Source organism: Leucopleurus acutus (assembly GCF_964270905.1).
Source record: "Leucopleurus acutus genome assembly, chromosome: 11".
Lineage (NCBI taxonomy): Eukaryota > Metazoa > Chordata > Mammalia > Artiodactyla > Delphinidae > Leucopleurus > Leucopleurus acutus.
The window spans coordinates 35709958-35733970 of NC_139152.1; the positions used below are offsets into that span (position 1 = coordinate 35709958).

The 24013-nt window shown below is 36.4% G+C and overlaps 1 protein-coding gene across 4 annotated transcripts in view; it reads right to left on the reverse strand.

Moving 5' to 3' along the window:
* Positions 1–223: 223 nt before the first annotated feature.
* PUS7L (pseudouridine synthase 7 like) overlaps positions 224–24013 on the reverse strand; it is a 27618-nt gene continuing 3828 nt past the window's right edge. For 2 of the 4 annotated variants that reach the window (XM_082850391.1, XM_082850390.1), the window contains 7 exons: positions 18278–18437; positions 16350–16542; positions 13045–13143; positions 9152–9233; positions 7319–7599; positions 3882–3935; positions 224–2306 (listed from right to left, as the gene is read on the reverse strand). In XM_082850391.1, the coding sequence (XP_082706517.1) occupies positions 1980–2306; positions 3882–3935; positions 7319–7599; positions 9152–9233; positions 13045–13143; positions 16350–16542; positions 18278–18437 (1196 nt within the window). In that variant the 3' untranslated portion in view covers positions 224–1979. Of the gene's footprint in view, positions 2307–3881; positions 3936–7318; positions 7600–9151; positions 9234–13044; positions 13144–16349; positions 16543–18277; positions 18438–22947; positions 23027–24013 lie in introns of those variants that run through there. The other 2 variants (XM_082850393.1, XM_082850392.1) reach the window with 2 other exon arrangements.

A 24013-nucleotide genomic window follows, 5' to 3' on the forward strand; every position in this document is an offset into this window, starting at 1 on the left:
AATTGCTACCCAATGATTAAAAGAAAACTGGGATTTAATTATTTAGTAATTCACTTTCTGATTACATTTATAGGATATAATTTATCATATAAAATAAAGTTAAAACATTTCTAAATTTTTTTACTATTTAATATAGCATCATTTCATTTTTGATAAATATTAAGGCAATAAAAGTAATTTTTAAAATCCATGGTACCACAATCTGAAAGTTTTGTGTCCTGAATTTGTTTATTATTAAAATATATAAAGACAAAAGAGGAACTTTCTAGTATTAAAAAAATTCCAAACATTCTACGATCTTAACAGAATGGCATTTTCATTTTTTTCTGTTCCCTTCCTAACTTGCATCTGTGGACATTGATTTAACAATCACTAAATGCTAGGCACGTTTCTAAGCTGCTTTACATATATTAACTCGGCAAATCATCACAATAATCCTAAGAGGTAGGTTTATTATCATCCCTGTTTTATAGATGTTGAAACTGAAACACACAAAGCTTAAACAACTTGTCCAAGGCCACACTGCTCTAAGTGGCAGAGGCAAGCTTCAAACTAGGGGAGTCTGTCCCCAGTATCTAAGCTTTTAATCACTATGCTAAAGTGCCTCTCCTGTGTAAAAGCTGCATGCAGTGTATATACTGCATTTGTGTTTTATATATACGGGTATATATATATATACATGGTTTTGTGGGGCAACATTTTCTCACATACCTAAAACCTTCATCATCAACTTTAATAACTAAATGTTTTGCCATCAAGTTGTTACATCTCATTTTACTTTTAGTTAGCTAATGCTGGACTTCCAAACTGTTTCTAATTTCTTTCTATATATATAGGAATGCTGCACTAAGCAAATTTTGCATTGCATACAGTATTTTTCCTTCTTTGGAATTTTATTTCCTTATGCTAATATACCCAAAATGGTTTGACTGGCTTAAGTATATAAAAGTGCCACATTACTAATATATAATACTCTTGACAGCTTTTTAAGTCATTATGTAGTGCTACCAGCAATAAAAGAATGCTCAGATTTTCCCAATCAGTATATCCCATTTGCCCCCAAATGTACCTGACGTAAAGTAGATAAGGATAGTTTGTGATGTGGGGTAGTTAAACCAACAAATACAGAATTTTCGAAATGCGTAAAATGTTTTTCTTCCTCCAGCAACGTAAAAAGGTGGAGATAATCCTATTGTTTGCTGCTTATGAGACTGGTGCTATCTTGATTCCTTAAATGAGCCCAAAAAGAATCAATAACAGTCACTAGTAAGTGTCAGAGCTGGAGTCTGAGCACAGATCAGCCTGACTCTAAAAATTTATGTTTTAGATGATAGAACAAAAATAACAAAAAAGTGGAGGGTCAATATATGTCAAGATAAAGAAACTGTAGGAAAAATTTTATTTCAATCTTCATCAAAGATTATTTACCTCATAAAGGGGTAAACTACCCCTGGGGTAGCTATCATAAATAGAGGGATTATATTTTCCTAATGTACTGTTCTGATCAATAATTTCAAAAATAGGAGAGAATGGCAATAATTAACAAAATGCTTCATCTATCTTTCCAACCCTGTTTTCATTACAACCTAGTTTCATCTACATTCTAAGCAAGGAGCTTGAGGATATAAACATTACTCCAAAAATGTTTTTCTTTAATGTTATCTTCTTTAATGTCATCCTGCAGTATTATATGCTCCTAACAGTCCAGAAAGACTAACTTTTATAGCACAGACTAAAGGTCACCGAGATATTAGATAATAGAAAGAACAAAGGCTTTGGAGTCTTCAACTCAGATGCTGCCACTTACTAGCTATCCGTCCTCTGGAATGTCAGTATCAAATTCCTACTTCATCAGGATGTTGTGTAATTAAAGGAGATAACAGTTATAATGCTCCTAGCACATGGTAGATGCCCAAGAAACTTTAGCTCCCTTTCCTTTAAAAAGTGGCACATACACGATTATATTAAGGGGATCAGCTTTAAAAGTCATGCTTCATTATTTCCCTCAGACAAACGGTAGCATAACACGAAGCGTCAAGATCAAAAGAGATCAAAAGAGATAAAGTTGCTTCATCGATGTGCGAACCTTCCTTCATGACATCAATATCATGGTCTTCTATTAGTTGGTATGAGAGATTACAGGGATGTTTCAAAATCTTTCTATAGCATCCTGGAACATTCAGTTTCAGAGTAGGTATTTTAAATCTACATGTCTGTAGTCCATCTCTGCTGAGTACTTCCTGGTACCACTTCCCTAGTTTGTTCTTTGGGTACTGAATATTGTATCCAAGCACTGGAAGAACCACCTGTGCAATGAAAGGGAAAAAAAAAGGATACGTGAAACAGCCTTCGGAAAAATATTTGATCATATTTTAAATTTACTTTTATGACTGGGACCTGGATCTGTAAAAACAGACTCAGGATATCAACATTACAATCAGCCTAAAACATGCTATTGAGTATTACACTACTTTGATTCTTTTTAACGCTGCCCAGAAAAGAGAAGAGCCAACTAAAATCAAGAAGGACTCTTAAAGGACTTCCCTGGTGGTCCAGTGGTTAAGAATCCGCCTTCCAATGTAAGAGACACAGGTTCGATCCCTGGTTGGGGAACTAAGATCCCACATGCCGCAGAGCAACTAAGCCCGCACCACAACTACCAAGCTTGCATGCCTCAACAAGAGAGCCCTCGTGTCACAAACTACAGAGCCCACGCACTCTGGAACCCTCATGCCACAACTAGAGAAGCCCACACACCGCGACAAAGACCCAGTGCAGCCAAAAATAAATAAATAAATAATGATAATAACTAACTAAATAAATATTGTGTTTGCGTGGTATATCTAAAAAAAAAAAGGACTCAATTACCAAGGCAACCAACTCAAGTCGGATATTATTAGACAAACTGCTGTTAATGTAGAAGAGATGAAACAAGAAGTTGAGGTACACTTAATTAGCCAACAGACTTCATCTTTGTGCAGTTATACAATCCTAAAAGCATATTCTTTCCGGAACACAAAGAATAACCTTTACTACTCAATCACGTAACTGGTATTTTGGCTGATAATTTTGCATTTCTCTTACTTATTTAAAAACATGGGGCTTCTCTGGTGGCACAGTGGTTAAGAATCCGCCTGCCAATGCAGGAGACATGGGTTTGAGCCCTGGTCCGGGAAGAGCCCACATGTTGTGGAGCAACTAAGCCCATGAGCCACAACTACTGAGCCTGTGCTCTAGAGCCCGCGAACCAGAACTACCGAGCCACGTGCCACAACTACTGAAGCCCATGCGCCTTGAGCCTGTGCTCCGCAACAAGAGAAGCCACTGCAATGAGAAGTCCATGCACCGCAACGAAGAGTTGACCCCACTCACCACAACTAGAGAAAAGCCACGCACAGCAAGGAAGACCCAACGCAGCCAAAAGGTAGTCAGAAAAAGGAACAAGGTAAAAAACTCAAATACACACAACATGACTGAATTTCATATTCATTATGCTCACTGAAAGAAGCCAGACACAAAAGGCCATAAACTATATGATTCCATTTCTATGATACTCTTTCAAAGGCAAAACCATAGAACAGAAAAGAGCTGAGTCAGGTCTGGGGCAGGGGTGGGGGGTGACTACAAAGGGGCACAGGAAGTTTGGGGGAGACATGAAACTGTTCTTTATCTTGATTTTTGTGGTGGTCATATGACTTTATACGTATATCAAAACTTGCAGAACTGTAAACTGAGAAGAGTGAATTTTGTTATATAAATTATAACTGAATTAAAAGTGGTAAAAAAAAGGAGCAAGGAAGGGAACTGGTTAGTATATATTGTCTTTTGGGCACAATGTGTACATTTAGATCTAAATGATACTAATTTTTAAGCAAGTTTACCTGATGTATTGCATATGTATTAGCTGATTCCTCTTCTTCAGTTACTAGATGAACCTATTTTTTAAAAACATGATGAAAATACAGATCATTTTCAAATGTTCCAAATTCCCTCAATTTTCCCTAACTCTGTTATGTACAATTTGACTCCTTAGCTGAATGTACACATACCCAAACAAGATCTTTTCACAATTTCTTTCCAGAGGAGTAGACTACTTAAAAATTAGAATGATTCTTCCTGCTTTAAGCCCTGATAACTCCATGGAAATACACAGAGAATGTTGGGCAGCTAACACTCTGAAGCAACACATTCACCTCAGTTACCAACGATCTTTTTCTAAACTGCAAAGTTGTTTTTTCTTACTATGCTGAATCAAGAATCTGCCTCTGTGAGACCACCCAACCTCTGTCCCTAACAAATGTCATAATAATCTATGAGAAGTAGTGCTTCTCAAAATGCGTTTCATAGACTAGTAATAGGTGTCACACATAAGAGGCAAAAAAAAAAGAGGTGAGTGATAAGCTACGTTTGAGAAATGTTGCTCTAGGACAGAGAATAATTCTGATTTCTCGGGCACATGAAAGCTCAAGTATAAAGGCAGCTGTCATCATTCCATGAGGATTACAACAGCTTCATCTTCCTAAAGCATTCATCATATAATATAATGTCTAGATCTTCTCTAAACCTGCTTGCTTTCCCAATTCTCCCTACTCTTATCAATAATGTCTCTCCTTTTTTGTTTTTCCATTTTGGGTTTAATTGTTTGTTTACATGTAAATAACCCATTTTAACTGCTGCACTCAGAAATGGACATAACACTCCAGATGTGATCTGACCAAATACATGGGGCTATGATCTCTCTTGCATCATTACTTCCAGCTTTTTGTCTTTCACAAATTCCTAAGCATACCTACAATGCTGCAATTTAAGTAATTTATGAAAATACTGAACAAACATGGTCAAGTACAGAGTACCATGTTTTGTCTTTAGAGAACTCCCTCCAGGTTGATATCGATCAACAAATTAACGAACATGATTTTGCTGTATGGCTGCTCTGCAAAGATGAATTCACCATTCTCATGGTCTAACTCACATTTCTCCATCTTGTTCACAAAAAAACTATACGACAATCTGCCAAGTCACTTGAAATTAAGACATATAGGTAGTCTTAGTAGTTCTATCAAAAAGGGACTCAGTTTCCTACAATTTTTAATGTAGATGCACATGACATGTTCTATATACCATTTATTAGAAATATTAGTTTGTCTTTTTCCTTTTCATATTTTATGTCTTTTTTTGGTTTTATTTTGGTTTTTTTCTTTAACTTCTTATTTTATATTGGAGTAGAGTTGATTAACAATGCTGTGTTAGTTTCAGGTGTACAGCAAAGTGATTCAGTTATACATATTTACGTCTTGAGACTCCAGTTCCTGCCTTTTCTTTTCTCAGTACTAACTAATGAAGTATAAATGATTGATCTTAAAAATATAGACACTTTTTGCTGCTAATAAAAGGAAACTCTGCAAAATGTAAAGGAGAAAATATTCTCTTTTCTACTACATCTCCTGAAAGAAAAGCAGATTCAATCCTGATCACAAAACTATCCGTGCAAATGTTACATGGAACAAAGAAGTCGTATAAGACACGTGCATTTCAGAGATTATTGTTATATTTTGTCAAAGTAACCTTTAACTTCTGAAAATCTGAATTCGAAATGGCTGACCTACTAAATAATGTGTTGCCTAGGTAATATTTAAACGGACATGTTTTCTGAAAGGTGTTAAAAAACTTGTGCTTTTTTCATTATTTATCAAAATGGAATCAACTGACATATCTCTTCTTCCACTCATATGAGGTAAAATAAAACCTACGATGCTGCTAGATTTTTTCTTACACAGTTTCAGAGTCTGTGTCTCAGTTAAATGACCATTCTTAATGATTTATGCTCTTAGTGATCACTTTATCTAAATATTCATAAGCCATTCATTTAATAAAATAGTAAAGCAGACATCTTTGTTCTGGCTCACTCATCACTCAGCCTTTACTCTCTCTTTTCTGGTAGTGCACCTGCATTTTCCTGGGAGCTTTCCTCCCAGTTCTTAAATGTGGTTTGGATGGGATGGTTCCAGGAAGGAGCCCTTGGAACATAGGTTTTGCCAATCACATACTCCAGTCCACAATAACTGGTCTGGGGACATGTGACCCAAGCCAAGCCATTCCTAGCCACTGAGGCTCAATTCCATGGCTTTGATTGAAACTGTTGGGAAAGAAACGCCCTCTTTTCTGGAGAAGAAACTGAGAATGGATCTAACAGAGAGGAAAGCAGAGCTGCAAGATAAAGCAAACGAGACGGATGATTCAGGACACTGCTTAAGCCCCTTGATACAGCTGTGCCTGAATCAATCATGCGCTTTTAGTTATGAGGGCCAAGAAATTCCTGTCTGTTTTCCTTAAGTTAGTCTGAGGTGGGTTTCCATCACTTGAAACCAAAAAAATCCTTAATTCATACATCTAGAACTCTGCCATTAATTTAGAACAAGCTTCCTTTATGGAAAGTTCAGTCTATTTTTCTCCATTTTTGAAAAACTGGGCCATGCCCTATCTCTAGATGCGGACACCTTTTCTACACTCCACAATTTCTCTAGTAGAGACTAATCTGGGCTAGGAATCAGACAACAGATTAAGTGCTACCTATGTCACTTAATCTGTCTCCTCTCCAGCCTGGGTCTCAATTTCATTTCTATAAAATGGGAATTAGAAAAGAGGGTCTCTAAAATCTTTTTGTCCTCTAAAGGTCAATGATTTTATGATGTTATATACAAAAGCACTACTCAAATCCCTTCATTAATTTTTAAAATATACTTGTGAGATTGAATTAAGATAATGATGGAGAATAGTCTGCTCTTTTTGCATTATAATACTATAAAATAAATTTCCTTACGTGATTTACGGAATTAAATTTCATTATTTAGTTCAATCCCACAGAGATTGAAATACTATAAAAATACTAGTTGGATGGGGAGGAAATGGAAGGATCAATTTTTATAATACAAAATTATATTTCATTAATATAAAAGCCTCTAAGATACTGTTAAGAGGGAAAAAAGCAAGTTGTAAAATCGCACCTATATAAAAGAAATGCACATGACATTACATACCCTATATACCATTATTATAAAAATCTTATTCTAAAGAATGTGTTCTTTAAAGGAAGGTTTAATATCTTTGTAACTTTCATTTCATACCACTAACTAGTTTTATTTTTCCATTCAATAGCATGTTAAGCGTCAGCTGACAGCAGAGTAGAAGCAGGAGATGAGCAAATATAAGTTAAAAAAAAAAAGAAGAGCATGTTTAGTTTTAAATTGTTTCTAAAATAACGGCTTCTGAAAATTAGTATTCCTGGTGTGGTAATTACTCTTGATGAAATGACACTTACTTTACTACTTGGTAAATGCTCATCATCAATATCTTCATCCAAACAGACCAAATCACCCTCCACCACTCTTGATCCATAGGTTGCAAGTCTGTAAGATACTGCCTCATTCCAGATTTTGCTGCTATATGCATGAACATAGAATATGCGCATGGAATGGGGGAAAGAGAACCACGCCTGGATACAGCCCTCCTCTGTCACGCCAAAGCGATGCAAGGACTCCAACAATGCTCTCTCCCGAACTTTGAATTCAGGCATCAGTGAAAGTGTGCCTTTAGCATCCTCTGAATAAAGCGAAGATCAGTTAGTCACTTTTATTTAAAGGCCAGTTATTAAGACCTTTACCACGCTCTCTAAATGAACGAGCTATCCTGGGAACCTGAATATGAAGATGATGCTCAGCACCAACTATAAACCAGAGCTACACTTGAAGAGGTGTTTTGTTTGTTTGTTTTAATAAAGATCATTAATCATACGGCTCAATCACTTTCCCTGCTTTAAAAAGAGCACAACATTAGTAACTCCAACTTCAGGATGGAGATAAACTAATTTGCAGTTATTTAGAGGACTTTTTTTTTTTAAAGCATTACATAAACCCCTGAGCTTAGAGATTTTTAAAGAGCTGTTATAGACGTTTTACACAGAATTTTTTGAATAAGAAAGGGTTGACATCTGGATTCTTCAAGTGTACTATTAGGTCTTGCTAGTAGGATGCTTTTTAAAACTAGGTTACTGGACTCCATGGCAAAGATGCTTATTCAGGGAGGGCCTTGGATTCAGCATTTTAATAAATGCACCAGGTTTCTTAAGCACACTAAAGTTTAAGAATCACTGCCAAAAGGAAATTATTTTCTCAGGACCCTACAATAGATGCAATTTTGAATTTTCCTTAGTATTACTTAGATTACTTATAACAATTTGAAATGCTCACACTATTTACAGATTCTGGTGTGGCATAAAAATATTTTTCTCCTATGAATAATTACATATAGGTAATATGTACATAATTTAAAACAATGAATGGAGATATTTGAAAACTGATGTCCTTTATTTCATTGTAAGTGAAATTCAATATGCACGTATATGTCGATCATATATTTGAATGACTCTAAAATGCTACGGTTGCCGTTATTGTTTAGATACAAGTAATATTTATTCAGTATTCAGAACGTGCCAGGCACTATATTAAAAGCATTATATCTATTATCTTATTTAAATCTCATGACAGTCTTTTAGGTACCATTATTAGCTTCAGTTTGCAGATGAAGAAACTAAAAGAATGAAACTAAATGACTGCACAAGACTGTACAGCTGGGAAGTACTAAAGTTGAGAGCTAAACCCACGTAGATTGACTCTAGAACCCACACTCGTAACAACTTTTTTTTAGTGCTTCTCATTAAGCATTCTACATATATTGGGCTAAAGTTTGCAAAATCAGCAATCAGGGCTAACTGGCAACTAGGTCAAAAACAATGCACAAAGTATCAGATATAACAAATGTACTTTTATTTAGTTTATTTTTTCAGTCTCCTCTGATTGTAGTGAATTATACTTCCATCAATACCTAAATCCTTCGAGGATTTAGGCCAAGAAAAACTCAGAAAGCATCTTTTCCCTCACCCCTACCCCCAAGCAAGAATTAGAACAGACAAAAATCCCAGAGATCTGGCCAAAAATGGAGTGCGTAGGGCACGTAATAAAAATGCTTAAATATACAATATATTACAGTCTATTTCTTATCATATTTATGTTGTAATGAATGCCCTCCTGCTGACATAACACTTATATTATGTATCTGCATGGTTATGTATGGGGTAAAGAAACTTTTTAAGTACCAGTTTGAAGAAAATATTTCTTTGCTCTATTTACAGGATCATCCAATTCTTCTGGTGTAAGAAATAACTGTACAGCCTTCACCTTTAAAAACCAAACAAGCAAACATGTGTTAAATGAAAATGAAAAATTACTTACTTTTTTTTAAAAAGGTACAAACTGTCTGACATCTAACAAATGCCAGACATTTAACAAAGGAACAAGAATAAGCATTTAACATGATATTTTACGTGGCAATTTTGTCTTTAAGTGTTCAAAAGTTAAACAATGTTAAATTTAGAATTAACCTCCTGTACAAAGCAAACTGATACAGAGGTTTAAAATATTATGGACTGGAAAAGTGCTCCCCCACCACTTGCACAGTTCTTCTGTCATTCTTTGCCTCTATCATCGAACTATGAACAGAAGTATTAAGTGATGACATAAAACTCAGACTTAGCCAACAAAAATACACAACAAAAATAAGGGAAGGAACAAGCATAGGGGAATGGCAAGCCACTAATTTCATTTATGTTCTCAAGTCTCAGAATTCTGTGGTCTTAAAAATAATTGCCAAAGTCATTTTTAAAAACTGTCAACTTTAATATTTTCTTTTAAAACCTAAATAGATTAAAAGATGCTCCTTTAAAAAAAAAAAGGTATCTACTAGTTCCTATATTTTATCACTGTCTCCAGCACAACTTATTTCTAAGTATGTGCCTTAGAGTAGGAAAGGATCTTTTTTTTTTTTTTTTTTTGAGGTATGCGGGCCTCTCACTGTTGTGGCCTCTCCCGTTGTGGAGCACAGGTTCCGGACGCGCAGGCTCAGCGGCCATGGCTCTCAGGCCTAGCCGCTCCACAGCATGTGGGATCTTCCCGGACCGGGGCACGAACCCGTGTCCCCTGCATCAGCAGGCGGACTCTCAACCACTGCGCCACCAAGGAAGCCCGGAAAGGATCTTAAAATAGGTCAAGCAACCTAATCTCCCACTCATTCTTCTGTTAACATTATTCATTCATTCAAACAAATACTATTAAGCATCTGCCATGTACTAGGCACTGTGGAGACACCAGGGATAGAGTGTTGAGCAAGAGACTTGTGGTCTCTGTTTACTGGAAAAGATTAAATAAGCAATAATTATAAAATGTAATCAAACCTGAGATGGGAAGTCTAGGAGGCTGTGCAGTCACAAGATAAGGGGAATTCACTAATTCTTGGGTAGTGGGATGAGAATTTAAACTGAGACATAAGGAATGTAAAGGTTGGGGAGGGCGTAATTCAAGCAAAAGGAAAAAAAAAAATCTGCCTTTCCAGCTGTGGGAGCCAGCCTCTAAGACAGCCCCAATGGTCTCAAGCACTTGGTGCTCACGCCTGGGCAGTCCTCTCCCACACTCATCAGGGTTGGCCTGCATAACCGTGGAATACGGAAGTAGTGAAGGTCTGTCCCTCCCAAGGTTAGGCTATGAAAGACACTGAAGTTTCTTTTTTCTTTTTTTATTCAATGAATATTTATTGAGTATGAATGAATGAAGAAAGGAATAAATGCTCTATTTTTAAAGAACTTTAATGAGGCTAAAAACTGTATCCTCTGAAAAGGAATTACTCCCCTCCATTTTACCAAACTGCAACTTTTTTCTCATTTCATTTCTCTGAAGGAATATTCTATTTCCTTTAGCAAAGAGAGCATGTCAAGAGATATATGACCGGGCTTCCCTGGTGACGCAGTGGTTGAGAGTCCGCCTGCCGATGCAGGGGACACGGGTTCATGCCCCAGTCCGGGAAGATCCCACATGCCGCAGAGTGGCTGGGCCCGTGAGCCATAGGCCGCTGAGCCTGTGCATCCAGAGCCTGTGCTCCGCAACGGGAGAGGCCACAGCAGTGAGAGGCCCGCGTACCGCAAAAAAAAAAAAACGAGATATATGACCCTACTTTTTTTAACTTTTTATTTTATGTCAGAGTACAGTTGACTAACAATGTTGTGATAGTTTCAGGTGTACAGCAAAGTGATACAGCTATACATATACATGTATCTATTCTTTTTCAAATTCTTTCCCCATTTAGGTTATTCCATAATATTGAGCAGAGTTCTCTGTGCTATACAGTAGGTCCTTGTTGGTTATCCATGAGGTTTCTGTTGTGGTCTCCCTCTCTCTCTGTTGTGGTCTCTCTCTCTCTCTCTTTTGTGCTCTTGGACTCCTCTCTCCGGGGGAAGCCATGCCACGAGTACCACTATGTCAAGAAACTCAAGGTTCCTGCCAACAACCATGAGAGTGAGCTTGGATGTAGATCCTTGGTACCCACTCAAGTTTTCAGAGACCACCCAGGCTGATAGATAACTGCAAATGCGTGAGAGACCCTGATGCAAAAATGCCCAGCTAAGCTGCTCCCAGATTCCTGATCCTCAGAAATAGTGAGATAATAAATGCTTGTGGTTTTAATACACTAAGTTTTAGGGTAATTTGTTCCACAGCAATAATTGATAACCAACAGTCTAGCAAGTTTACAAATAATTAGGAGCATGGAATATGAAGTTTGAAAGAGGTAGCCACTGAAGGGGTAGCCAGCCAGCTTTTGTTTAAATGTAATGATAGCAAGAGGAATTTCCAGTTCTTGGGGTGGGGCGTGGCGGAGGAGGAAGCCCATTTCTTTGGACAACTCTTAGAAAAGTCTTTCTTACACTAGGCTAAAACTTGCCCCCCTGAATTTCTATCACTGTTAAAACCAGACAATTAACAGTCTAATCATATTTTTGAACATTCATCTTACTATGAGCCTGACACTACGCTAGGTGCTTTCACAAAAGTTATCTCATTTACTTCTCACGAACATCTTGTAAAATACGTATTATGTCCATTTTACAGATAAGAAAACCGAGGCTGGGAAAATTAATTAACCTGCCTATAGTGACATATTAGACAACTGGCAGAACTCAAACAGAACACATGATGCATTCTTCAGACCCCTAACTATTAAATTCTTCTTCCATATGACAAAATTTCCAATACTTTATAATTTCCTCTTCAGAGTTTTCTAGACAGAAGAAACACTTTTCAGTTAATCATTTCTCAACAATACAGTTTCTAGACCCTTTATCATATCAGTTATATTCCACTTGCTAAACTCCCTCTGAAATGTTAAGCCCAGACTGACTGCAGTTTTGCAGACGTGGTCTACATCACCAGCTGTCAACCTTATTTCCATGTGTAAGATGATGTTCACATGCACAATGCTTCTCACAAGTGCTTTTACTGTTCCTTTCTCTTCCACTCAAGAAAACATATCAGAACACAAATGAGTAAGCATGACACTATTATATGAATAATACTGCATTTGCTCAAATATATAATTTTCATAGTTTTGTGGTTTTTCTCTATTATGTATACTGTAATCAGTGTGAAAATATATGTGTGTATATATAATATGTAATTATATATATGTAATATACATTTTAAAAATATATAATATAATAATTGGGCAAATGTGGCTTATTTGTGACATGCATTTTTAGTTTCATTTGAAACTAGCCAGATTTTCTTTTTCAAATTTGCTGTTCCTCTTGGTCTCTGCCATTGGGTGAATTCCTATCTTGCGTAATATCTGATACCAGATTTCTCGAATCAGGGTTTAACTTTCTCAAAATCCTCTATTCAGCTCACTAAGAATTTGATGAGCGCTGGTCAAGTCCCTGTTAGTCTCAAGCAGGTATTAAATACAAGGGGCATCACATACAGTTTGCTTTGTTATAATGTGATACCAAGAATATAGTGGCTGCTCAATAAACATGATGTAATGTATGGTATATGTATGTGGTGGTATAGCTGCCTTTATATGCTGGGTTAAGAAAGCAAGGAGCAGGCTTATGTAGTAAGGACAACTGACAAAACAGCTAAGTCCATACTTTTAAAGAATCCATACCATTTCACTCTTCAGCAAAGCCAATCCAATTTGGTCTGTGTGAACTTTCCTTCCCATCCCAAATCTCTGTGGTCCATAGTAATTCACAAACCCTTTATTCTATAAATACAAAAAAAATCAATTAATTAAAAGTATATTGTTATGGACTGCATGCCTGTGAGCCACCAAAAGTCATATGTTGAAATCCTAACCTCCAATCTGATGGTGTTTGGAGGTGGGGATTTGGGGAGGTAATTAGGTCATGAGGATAGAGCCCTCATGCATAGGATTAGTGCCCTTATAAGAAATGGTGGTAGAACTAGCCCACTCTATTTCTGCAGTGTGTGAATACAATAAGAAGACCAGGCAGGAACCCTGATCTTAGGCTTCCAGCCTCCAGAACTATAAGAAGTAATTTTCTCTTGTTTAAAAATCACCCAGTCTATGGTTCTTTGTTATAGCCCCAAACTAAGATAAATAAATACAATTATTGTGTCGGAATATGTAATCAAGTCTTTCTTGTTGTATTTATTTCAATAAAAGAATCTTGTAATTGGCAATATGCACATGGATGCCAAATGGGCTGAGAAACACTATACAGTTAAAATATAGAAAGGAAAAGAACAAATGATTAGAAGTTAGAAATAAGTGAAAAATCTTTAAAAATATGTCAGCTTTTCATTCACATTACTGAGGAGTTTTCTGGAATGTGGGACTCCTGGTGCTAAACTCATGAACGTTCTGGGAAAACTGGGATGTACTGGTTACCTAGTATTGGATCTGCACTTTGCCTCAAGCTCTTTCTGATTTTGAGACTTCTACTATCTGGAGATGCTTGAAATACAAAGCAGATTTATTTTCAAACCCAGCAAGTCTTGGCTTCTTTATATATAATGGTTCATTTTTCGATTATCTCAGTTTCTGAAAGCCTGGGCCAAGGCAATGGCATGGAGTCACTTCAGCAGAAATAGAAAATTGTAATTTACCACTGCAACCATTAAAGACATTGGTCAGTGGTTAAACATGTTCTCACAAAGCAAACCCCAGGCCCAGATGGTTTCTTGAAAGACAAAAGAGTTCTCTACACTCACTTTATGGGGGAATATATATTCATTCAACAATGATTATCAAGCACCAGCTCCAGGACTGTTCAATAAAAGATGCTAATATAATTTGTAATCAGCATGGTACACAAGGAACTGCGTCCTGACCTCATGCCACAAAGATCAACTGCAGATAGAATAAGTACTCCCTGTATTAAATCTCACAGTTAAATACTTTTAATTATTTCAAATTTGGAAAAATAACATTACACAATATCCTCCAAACACCAGAAGAGTTTTAAGTACCCCTCCAAATTACTTAGGGTTGGTTATATAACAAAAGGTTTATAACCCTTTAAAACAAAACTCCAAAAACTTCTTATTTTCAGGACTTCTCAACTTCCTTCCCCTCATGATGAGAGCTAAAGGAAAGTTGGCTAAATCTAAGATTATTCCTAGTGGGGATTTTAAAATGTATATGCATAAATACCAAATGAAAGTCTGGCAATAAATGCTATCAGAGTTCAGAAAACCCCACTCCTTTTTCTAAGGGATATCTTTTAAACAGTTTATCAGGGGGAAAAAAAAAAAAAAGAATCTTAGGTAGGTCTAGAAGAAAAGGAAAAAACAACCATATAAAAAGTATACAATCAGGGAATGCCTGTATATTTTAAAGATTTTAAAAATCTTTAGTTGGAAGATATTTTCCTGTTAGGCATGACATTGATTAAAACCTGATTTCTGTTTGTTTGTTTTCCTGCTGGAGAGGCATAAAATTGTGTAAAAAGGTCTTTGTGGTCAGAAACTTAGATCTGTGTTTCTCAGTGTTAGCTGTAGAGAAGAATCACTTAGGGAGTTTTTTTTTTTAAATGCTAATGCCTAAGCTGCATCCCCAAATGTATTTTTTTTTTTTTTTTTTTTGCAGTACATGGGCCTCTCACAGTTGTGGCCTCTCCCGCTGCGGAGCACAGGCTCCGGACGCACAGGCTCAGTGGCCATGGCTCACGGGCCCAGCCACTCTGCGGCATGTGGGATCTTCCCGGACCGGGGTACGAACCCGTGTCCCCTGCATTGGCAGGCAGACTCTCAACCACTGCGCCACCAGGGAAGCCCCCAAATGTTCTTATTTAATTGGTTTGGGAGAAGAGACAGACTGCTGAAATGTTTTAAAAGCACCCCAGGTTGAGCATTATGGGTCTAGATCAGGAGTTAGCAAGCTATTAACTGGCCCACAAGTCAAATCTGGCCCAACACCTGTTTTTGTAAACAAGGTTTTTATTAGAACATGGCCATGCTCATTCATTTACATATTGTCCATGGATGCTTCCACACAACAGCAGTAGAGTACCTGCAACAGAGACCATACGCCTACAAAACCACAAATATTTATTATCTGGCCCTTTACAGAAAAAAGTTTGCTGAACCCATAGTCTACATGATCAGAATGAAGGCTATGGTTGTATGTGCATATTTAGATGCCTGGCAAATGTTATTTAAAAACTTATGGTAAGTAATTTTTTTACTGTAAGACAATATGTATATGATTTATCATTTGTATACACTGAAACAAAATTCAAAATTAGACTGAAGAGAAAAAGATTCTGAAAAATAATATAAAAACTATTTGCCAAAGATTTCTGAAAAGAATTACTAGACAAAGTTCCCCCCAAAATTAATCTCTTTGCCTGAAATACTACTCTATATGACAGATACTAAAAAACAAAATAAAACAAAACAATCTGTCTTTTTATACAGATAGTTTTTACCCCCACACTGAGGAACACTATATAATTTTTTTTATTACACTAAAGTTGTGTTTTTTCAATACAAAAATGTGTACTAAGAAGAAAAATAAAAAAATAAGTCAAATGGCCCTAATTATCATTTTAAAAAATAATTATACATGCAATAAAAAGAAAAGGTACAAAAGAAAAAGAAAAATTTCCCTTCTTATCTCAATGTAAAGGAAGGGACTATAAAGATTTTCCTATAATACTCTATTTTAAAGTGCAGTTTGGGGACATCCTTGGTAGTCCAGTGGTTAAGAATCCGCCTTCCAATGCACGGGACACGGGTTTGATCCCTGTTTGGGGAACTAAGGTCCCACCTGCTGTGGGGCAACTAAGCCCGCTCACCACAACTAGAGAGCCCGCACACTCTAGAGCTCACGTGCCACAACTAGAGAGAAGCCCACATGCCGCAATGAGAGATCCCGCGTACAGCAACTAAGACCCAACTAAGCCAAAAATAAATTAATTTTTTTAAAAAGTGCAGTTTTCTTACCTTAACATTTTCTACTGCCTCCAAAATTCTCTCTCTCAGGTTTGCAGAATCATTTATTTGATTTTTTAAATTTCTGATGACAATATCAAAGTGATTTCCTTTGAGCTGACCGAGTCTAAGGGAATCATCTACAGACCGAATATTAAACATATTCATTCTTTTCTTTTCAATTTCTTTTTCAATATTTTTCAACCTATAAATGATAAATCATATAGACTCAGTTAAATCTTACATTTAAAAAATTAGTTTAAATGCTTAAACATTAAAAAATTATGTTAAAAATGTCAAAAAATTAGTTTAAATAAAGTTTAAATGACAGTTGGCAGACAACCACTTATATCAGAATACTAAAACAAAAATTGGGGGAACTATTTCAAAAACACATCTTTCATTTATTTCAACAAATGTACACTAAAAGCCCTTTATCATAGGAATATATTAAGAGTTATTTTAAGAACTGGAACACATATACCTAATGCTACTACTCTATGTAGCCTTCTGACTTCTTAGTTCAAGGGATAGAACCTCTTAATTGTTCTCTGCTCTTCCTGTCCTTAGACTTTGCTCCTTTCCTCCTCAGTCTCTCTTTCTCCAATGTTACCAAAAAACCACTAGTGCCAGAGGATTTTCCTAAAATTCTGCTCTGAACACTTCCTTATTCAAATTTTCAATTTTTCACCAACATCTAAATAATAGATTCCAATTGTCTTAGCCTAACTTTTAAGATCCTATAAGAACTGATATAAATTCTTCTTTACATCATATTTTCTGTAGTCCTTACAGGAACTATCTGCTTTATTAGGCAGACGTTTTAGCTTACTGCCCCTCTAAACTATCTTCAGATTTTCTGCATCTGCTAAAATCTTACTGTTAGTTGATGGGTAATTAAAATCCCCTACCCATAAGCCAAATCAAACTACCTGCTCCTCCTAGAAACTAATAACTTGTTTTGTCTTTGATGGTTAAAAACTAATTTTTAACATCTAAATACCTTTTAACATCTAAAGTCATTCTCTCTTACTATACTGCACTTCTTAACCACAAAGACAAAATCACAATTTTTTTTTGTCCCACATATAAGAACTTTGAAATATCTACCTGCAAGTAGTGAATACTTAAACATCTGATGACTAAAGATTAATATATCAATATTACATCAAGTTAGGCAGAATTATGGTTCAATGATTTAACTTTCTGAACTTTATCTTGAGGAAAGTATCCACAAGGCACAGATTTAAGTACAATCATATTAATCACAGTAGTATTTACAGTGAAAAACTGGAATAAATTTCTATGTCCCAAAACAGAAGAATGTTAAATAAATTAGTCTGTATAATGAACATGACTCTGAAATATTTCATGACATAAATTTTCATTAAGAATACTAATTATTTTTATAAGTAAAATATAAATTACACACACAGTGCGATTTTCACATATGTAAAAAATGGCTTTGTAGCATCTGTATGTAGCACAGTATTTGAAAAAAGACTGGAAGGAAATGGATCAAAGTGTTATTGTGGTTATTTCTGAGTAAGAGAACTTTTAGTGACATTTAATTTCTTTTTTATTCTATTTTCTAAATCTTCTATAATAAACATGTATTTCTTCTAAATACACGTATTATCTTCTAAATAATACATGTACTATCTTCTAAATAAACATGTATTATCTTCTAAATAGAGTTTTGTTTTGTTGTTCAATAGAGTTTTGTTTCTAAATAGAGTTTAGAGTTCTAAATAGAGTTTTGTTTTGTTCAACAACAAAACTCTATTTAGAAGCTAATTATACTATTAATGCAGAATATATGCTGAGTAAGCCTGTAATCAATTACTATTGATAGTGAGATTAATATGCTCCCAGTATTATTCTGAGTTTTTGATGCAATAAGAAAATAAAGTCTGTCCTTTAAAGTAACATCTTATTACCTCTCTGGTGTCACTTTTCTAACAACCATTGCTTGATAAGTGATGGCTTTCTTGTCTTTAAGTCCTGCATAACTAAAATCCGAAGGAATCACTCCAAGTTTGATAGCTAAAAAACCAACTGCTTCAAACATTTCCAGATTTTCTTTTCGTAGGGTAAAGGCTGAAACAAAAACAATCCCCGATTACAAAAAAAGCAGCTAACATACATCAATTACATTCTTAGCAGACTGACAGATCATTATAATGAATCAAATCACTAATTTAAATAATGAGTACTTTTTAATCAAAATACAACCAGTAAAATACAAAACCTCATGGATTTCAGCGCTCATTTTTAAAATTCTAGTGGGCTCATTAAAGGCTTACAGAAAAAAAAAAATCCAAATTCCCTGATCTGACGCTCATACTGGCCCCAGTCACATTAGCCCTAATCTACCCTTCCAGTCTCCGCATGTGTCATTCCCATTCATATAACCTATAATCCTAACACAGAGAACTCCTCACAATCCTTGGATGGACTAGAGCCTTCATGTGCTCCCTCCATTTACTATTTGCCATACTTCTATTCATGCTTCAAGACCCAATGGCCACAGCAGCAATCACGTTTGTCTTGTTTTTGTTTTTGCGGTAAGCGGGCCTCTCACTGCCTTGGCCTCTCCCGTTGCGGAGCACAGGCTCCGGATGCGCAGGTTCGCTGGCCATGGCTCACGGGCACAGCCGCTCCGTGGCATGTGGGATCCTCCCGGACCGGGGCACGAACCCGTGTCCCCTGCATCGGCAGGCGAACTCTCAACCACTGCGCCATCAGGGAAGCCCTATCTTATTGACCATTATATCTTCAGCCTAACACATAGTAAGTATTCAAGTATTTATTGAATGGATGAATAAATGAACTTTACAGGAAGTTAATTACTTAAATCTGCATGTCTCCACTAGCTGTCATTATCTATATTGTGACACTGAACACCATGTTATAATTTATCTCTTTCAGTTGTGCACCCCACGGACTGGGAGTTCCAGGCCAGCAAACCAGGAAATAAAACCATACTTGCTTCGTGCTAGCTGCTTCAAATGTCTACTAGATGAGAGAGTAGGAGTGAGGCTGCAGAAGAGGAAGGAGGAACAAGTGCAGTAACGGCCACCAAAACAGCCCCCCAACTTGTTGGCCTATATAACCTGCCAACATTGACAGTAACAAAATACCTCAATCCTCAGTTCACCATATACATATAAGATGCTTCAAAGTACTGCCCTTTTCCCTCAAATCATGAAAAGGAAATTCAAAGTTTTCTGCAGAATAATTTCTATTTTGTTCACCTCTTGTAACTGTCATCAGCAGCTACATGGGTCTCTCTGAGGAGTGCTCTAAGAAAAATGAACATTTAACGCACATGTGACTCAGGAAGTAGAAGGATGTGAAATTTACCTATCTATCTATCTATCTCTGAACATATGAAAGAGCTAAACAAAAGCTTGTAATATCTACACTTTAGAAATCACACTGTTTAAAAGGAAGGGAAAGATCTGTATGTTCTTTAGATCTCTATATAAATAACCTCAAAAAACATGAAAATAGCAAGTCTCAAAAATATGAAGAAAAACATACATTTATGAAAAAGTTTTTAAAATCAGCAATAATGCTTCAATATTTGTACATATTGTGAAATGATCACTACAAAATTTTTTTCCTTGTGATAAGAACTGGTAAGATCTACTCCTTCAGCAACTTTCAAATATATAACACAGTATTATTAACTGTAGTCACCATGCTGTACATTATATCCCAGCACTTATTTATCACTGGGAGTTTGTACCTTTTGACCACCTTCATTGATGAATAAAATAGATTATTTTAAATAAATTCATATCTTTTAAAATTCATTTTAAATTGCTAATAGGTTAAATACAATTAACACATAAACAAAAGCTGTTTGGGGTTCACAGTAATTTATAAGAGCTATACTAGTCCTGGAACCAAACATTTGAGAATCAATTAGTAATAATGTGAAAAAATATAGTAGTCTTTCAAATATACCAAATCTACGGAATTAGACACCACTAAAATATCTTAAAAGTGTTGCGGCAGCCTGGCTAGGAGGTACAAACTGTGAAAAACAGACCAAGAAAGTGTATTATATAAAGTAAGAAGGCTAGGAGAGCAACACTTAAAGTTTTAAAGGACATGTGTTTGATAACTAGAGTTCAATGTGTCAAATCTGTCCCTGACAATCTAGGCATGTCACTCACAGGTCATTAGGCAAACTCAGCCATCTAAGAAGGAGCCTCCAAATTGTTTGAGATTATATCAGTTTGTTGCTGATTAGCCTTAGTGCATAGGTATATTTTATCCGTGAAGATACAGAATTTAGAATAGAAATATTTATTAAGACGATCAAATTCACGGTTTTTAGTATTTGTGTTAATGAATGTCTTATGCACTTGGAATGTTTAAGGTAATGAAACTCAAGTAATTCCAATTAAAAATGTCTAATTGATTTAAACTTGTCTTTCTTACACTGAAATCTCATTAAGTTAGTAAATAATATTGGCACATATAAGAAAATGTAAACATCACCAAATTTACGTTGAATTTATAAGATTTATAACATTTTCTTAATTACTTGGAATAAATGAAGTATTGGAAAAGAAAATCAACTATGCTAAATTTTAAAATTCAATTTTAGAGACTTCCACTTCTAGCACCATGTTGGAATAATTGGTACCAACCTTGAACTCCCACTGTAAACAAACAGAAAACTAGACAAAACATATGAAACACCTGTCTTGGACCCTGGACTAAAGGCATCACAGAACTGTGATCCAAAAGGAAAAGCAAAACAAACGAGGTGAGTCTTAAAATACCATGGTTTTGGGCTTCCCTGGTGGCGCAGTGGTTGAGAGTCCGTCTGCCGATGCAGGGGACACGGGTTAGTGCCCCGGTCTGGGAGGATCCCACATGCCGCGGAGTGATTGGGCCCGTGAGCCATGGCTGCTGAGTCTGCGCGTCTGGAGCCTGTGCTCCGCAACGGGAGAGGCCACAACAGTGAGAGGCCGCGTACCGGAAAAAAAAAAAAAAAAAAAAAAAACACACATGGTTTTCTAACTAGGGGTACTTTCTGGGCCAGGGAGGAGGAATCCAAGTAGAGCACAGTGGTCTTGCCGAGGCTGGAGTTCAAGAAGGCCCAGTGGGCTGGAATTCATAGTGCAGAGTAAGAGAACGTGTTCCAGAAATCTGCATAGGTAAGCCCTTGAGCTCCTTGCTGATTAGTAATCTGCATGCCTAGAATTAAATGTTACATATCATTTATCTAGTGTTGTGTAACAAGTTGCCCCAAACCCTACTGGCTTACAATGTTCACTTATCTCTCAGAACTTCTCTGGAGCAGGAATTCAAGAGCACCGTGGTTTGGTGGGTTCTAGCTCAGGCTCTCTCAGGAGGTTGCAGCACAATGTGGCTAGGGCTGCAGTTACTCAAAACTCCTGACAGGAGTTGGAGGATCCATTTCCAAGGGGTTCACTCACTCACATGGCTGGCAAGTTGGTACTGGCTATTGGCGGAAGGCCTCAGTTCCTCTCCAAAGAGCTGCTTTAATAGCCCTAAAGTCTGGTAGCTAGCTTACCCCAAAGTGAGCCATCCAAGAACTGTGCGCAAAAAGTGCAATACCTTTTATGACCTAGCCTTAGACATCACACACCATCACTTCTGTCATGTTCCATTCGTCACACCAGCCACTGAGAGTCTTCTCAGATACCGAGAATCTACCTTCTGGCTCTAATACTTTATGTCCCACCCCCATTCAAAATATACTCGTTCTTTCCCAATGCCCCAAAGACTCATCCCATTAAAACATCAGCTCAAATTCTAGTAGTTTTCCTCTCTATCAGGTCCAGTGTGGATAGGCTCCTTAAATACATAGTAGAGCTGTATGACAGCACTAGCGTAAAGCCTACTCTGGACCTCCGTTAATAAAATTCAAGATGAAGCCTCAGATGGATCTGCAAACTACTTCCTACCTGCTAGAGCATGTTCAACACTCTCTAAAACAAGACAACAAAATCCAGACACTCAACAAGATAACACTCACAATGTTTGACCTCCAAAAACTAGTACTGGACATGCAAAGAAGCAGGAAAATATGACCCATGAGCCAAATAAAAGTCAGTCAATAGAAACAGACCCAGAAACAACAGAGATGAAATTAGCAGACAAATATTTTTAAAGACCCATTAAAAATAGGCTCAAACTGCGCTCTAGAGCCCGTGAGCCACAACTACTGAGCCCACGTGCCACAACTACTGAAGCCCATGTGCCTAGAGCCCATGCTCCGCAACAAGAGAAGCCACCCTAATAAGAAGCCCACCCACTGCAAGGAAGAGTAGCCCCCACTCGCAGCAACTAGAGAAAGCCCGTGCGCAGCAACAAAGACTAAACGCAGACAAAAATAAATTAAAAAAATAAAAAAAAAAGGCTCAAAGATTATAGGAAAACATGAACATAACAAGAAATTGAGGACCTAAGAAAGAACCAAATAAAACTTCTAGAGCTGATAAACGCAATATCTAAAATGAAAATGTCATTGGACGCTTAAATTTTTCATACAATTCCTTCTTCAAAAAAGTGTCTAAGAAAACAGTATACCACTACCTCAAAAAATTAAACATAGAATTACCTTATTATCCAGCAATTCCATTTTTGGGTATATACCCAAAAGAACTGAAAACAGGACCTTAAACCAATATAGCCATGTTCATAGCCGCATTATTCACGATAGCCAAAAGATGGAAGCAACTGTATCCACTGGCAGATGAATGGATAAACAAAATAACAAGATGTATGTATACATACAACAGAATATTATTCAGCCTTAAAAAGTAAAGAAATTCTAACACAGTAAAGAAATTCTAACACACACACACAGGTAAACCTTATAAACCATAAGCTAAGTGAAATAAGCCAATCACAAAAGAACAAAAGTTGTATGATTCCACTTATATGAGATACCTAGAGGAGAGGCTAGGGGAGAAGGGAATAGAGAGTTATTGTCTAACAGACATACAGTTTCAGTCTGAGGAGATGAAAAGAGTCTGGAGATGGATGGCAGTGATAGTTGTACAACAACGTGAATGTACTTAATGCCATTAAACTGTACACTTAAACATGGTTAAAATGGTAAAGTTTATGTTATGTATATTTTATAACAATTAAAAATAAAAATAAAAGGTTTTTTTAAGTGTTCTATTTTTTAGGTAGGTCTACTTATTAAGGAATTTTTTTATATGAACTATGTTTGTTCTTACAAAAGGCTGGTCTAAGCAAAATCTGGGATAAGCAAAGTTTATCTTTGTCTTTTTCTTTGTTCTTGTACTTATAGGTATCCCAGTATCTTCATACTATCTTCTGGTGAACCATCAATTCCTCTCTTGAACATGTCTCTCCAATTATTCATAGTTTTGGTAAAACTAATTTAAACTAATATATAAAAGTTTCCACAGTTTTTTGGTTCATTAATTCAAATACTGTTAGTTTCAAGTCGTACAAAATCTACACCTGCTTAAAACACTGATCAGCAATTCTCTCCCCACGTGTAAAACTAGTTTTGTTTTTCCTTCAAAACAGATTTATCTGTTAACATTTATTGCATGCCTCATGTGTCAACTCCTATACTAGCAGCTTTTTCATGAAAAGGCAAGTCATACAACTGGACAAATTTCCAAGACAGAAGACACCAACATTTG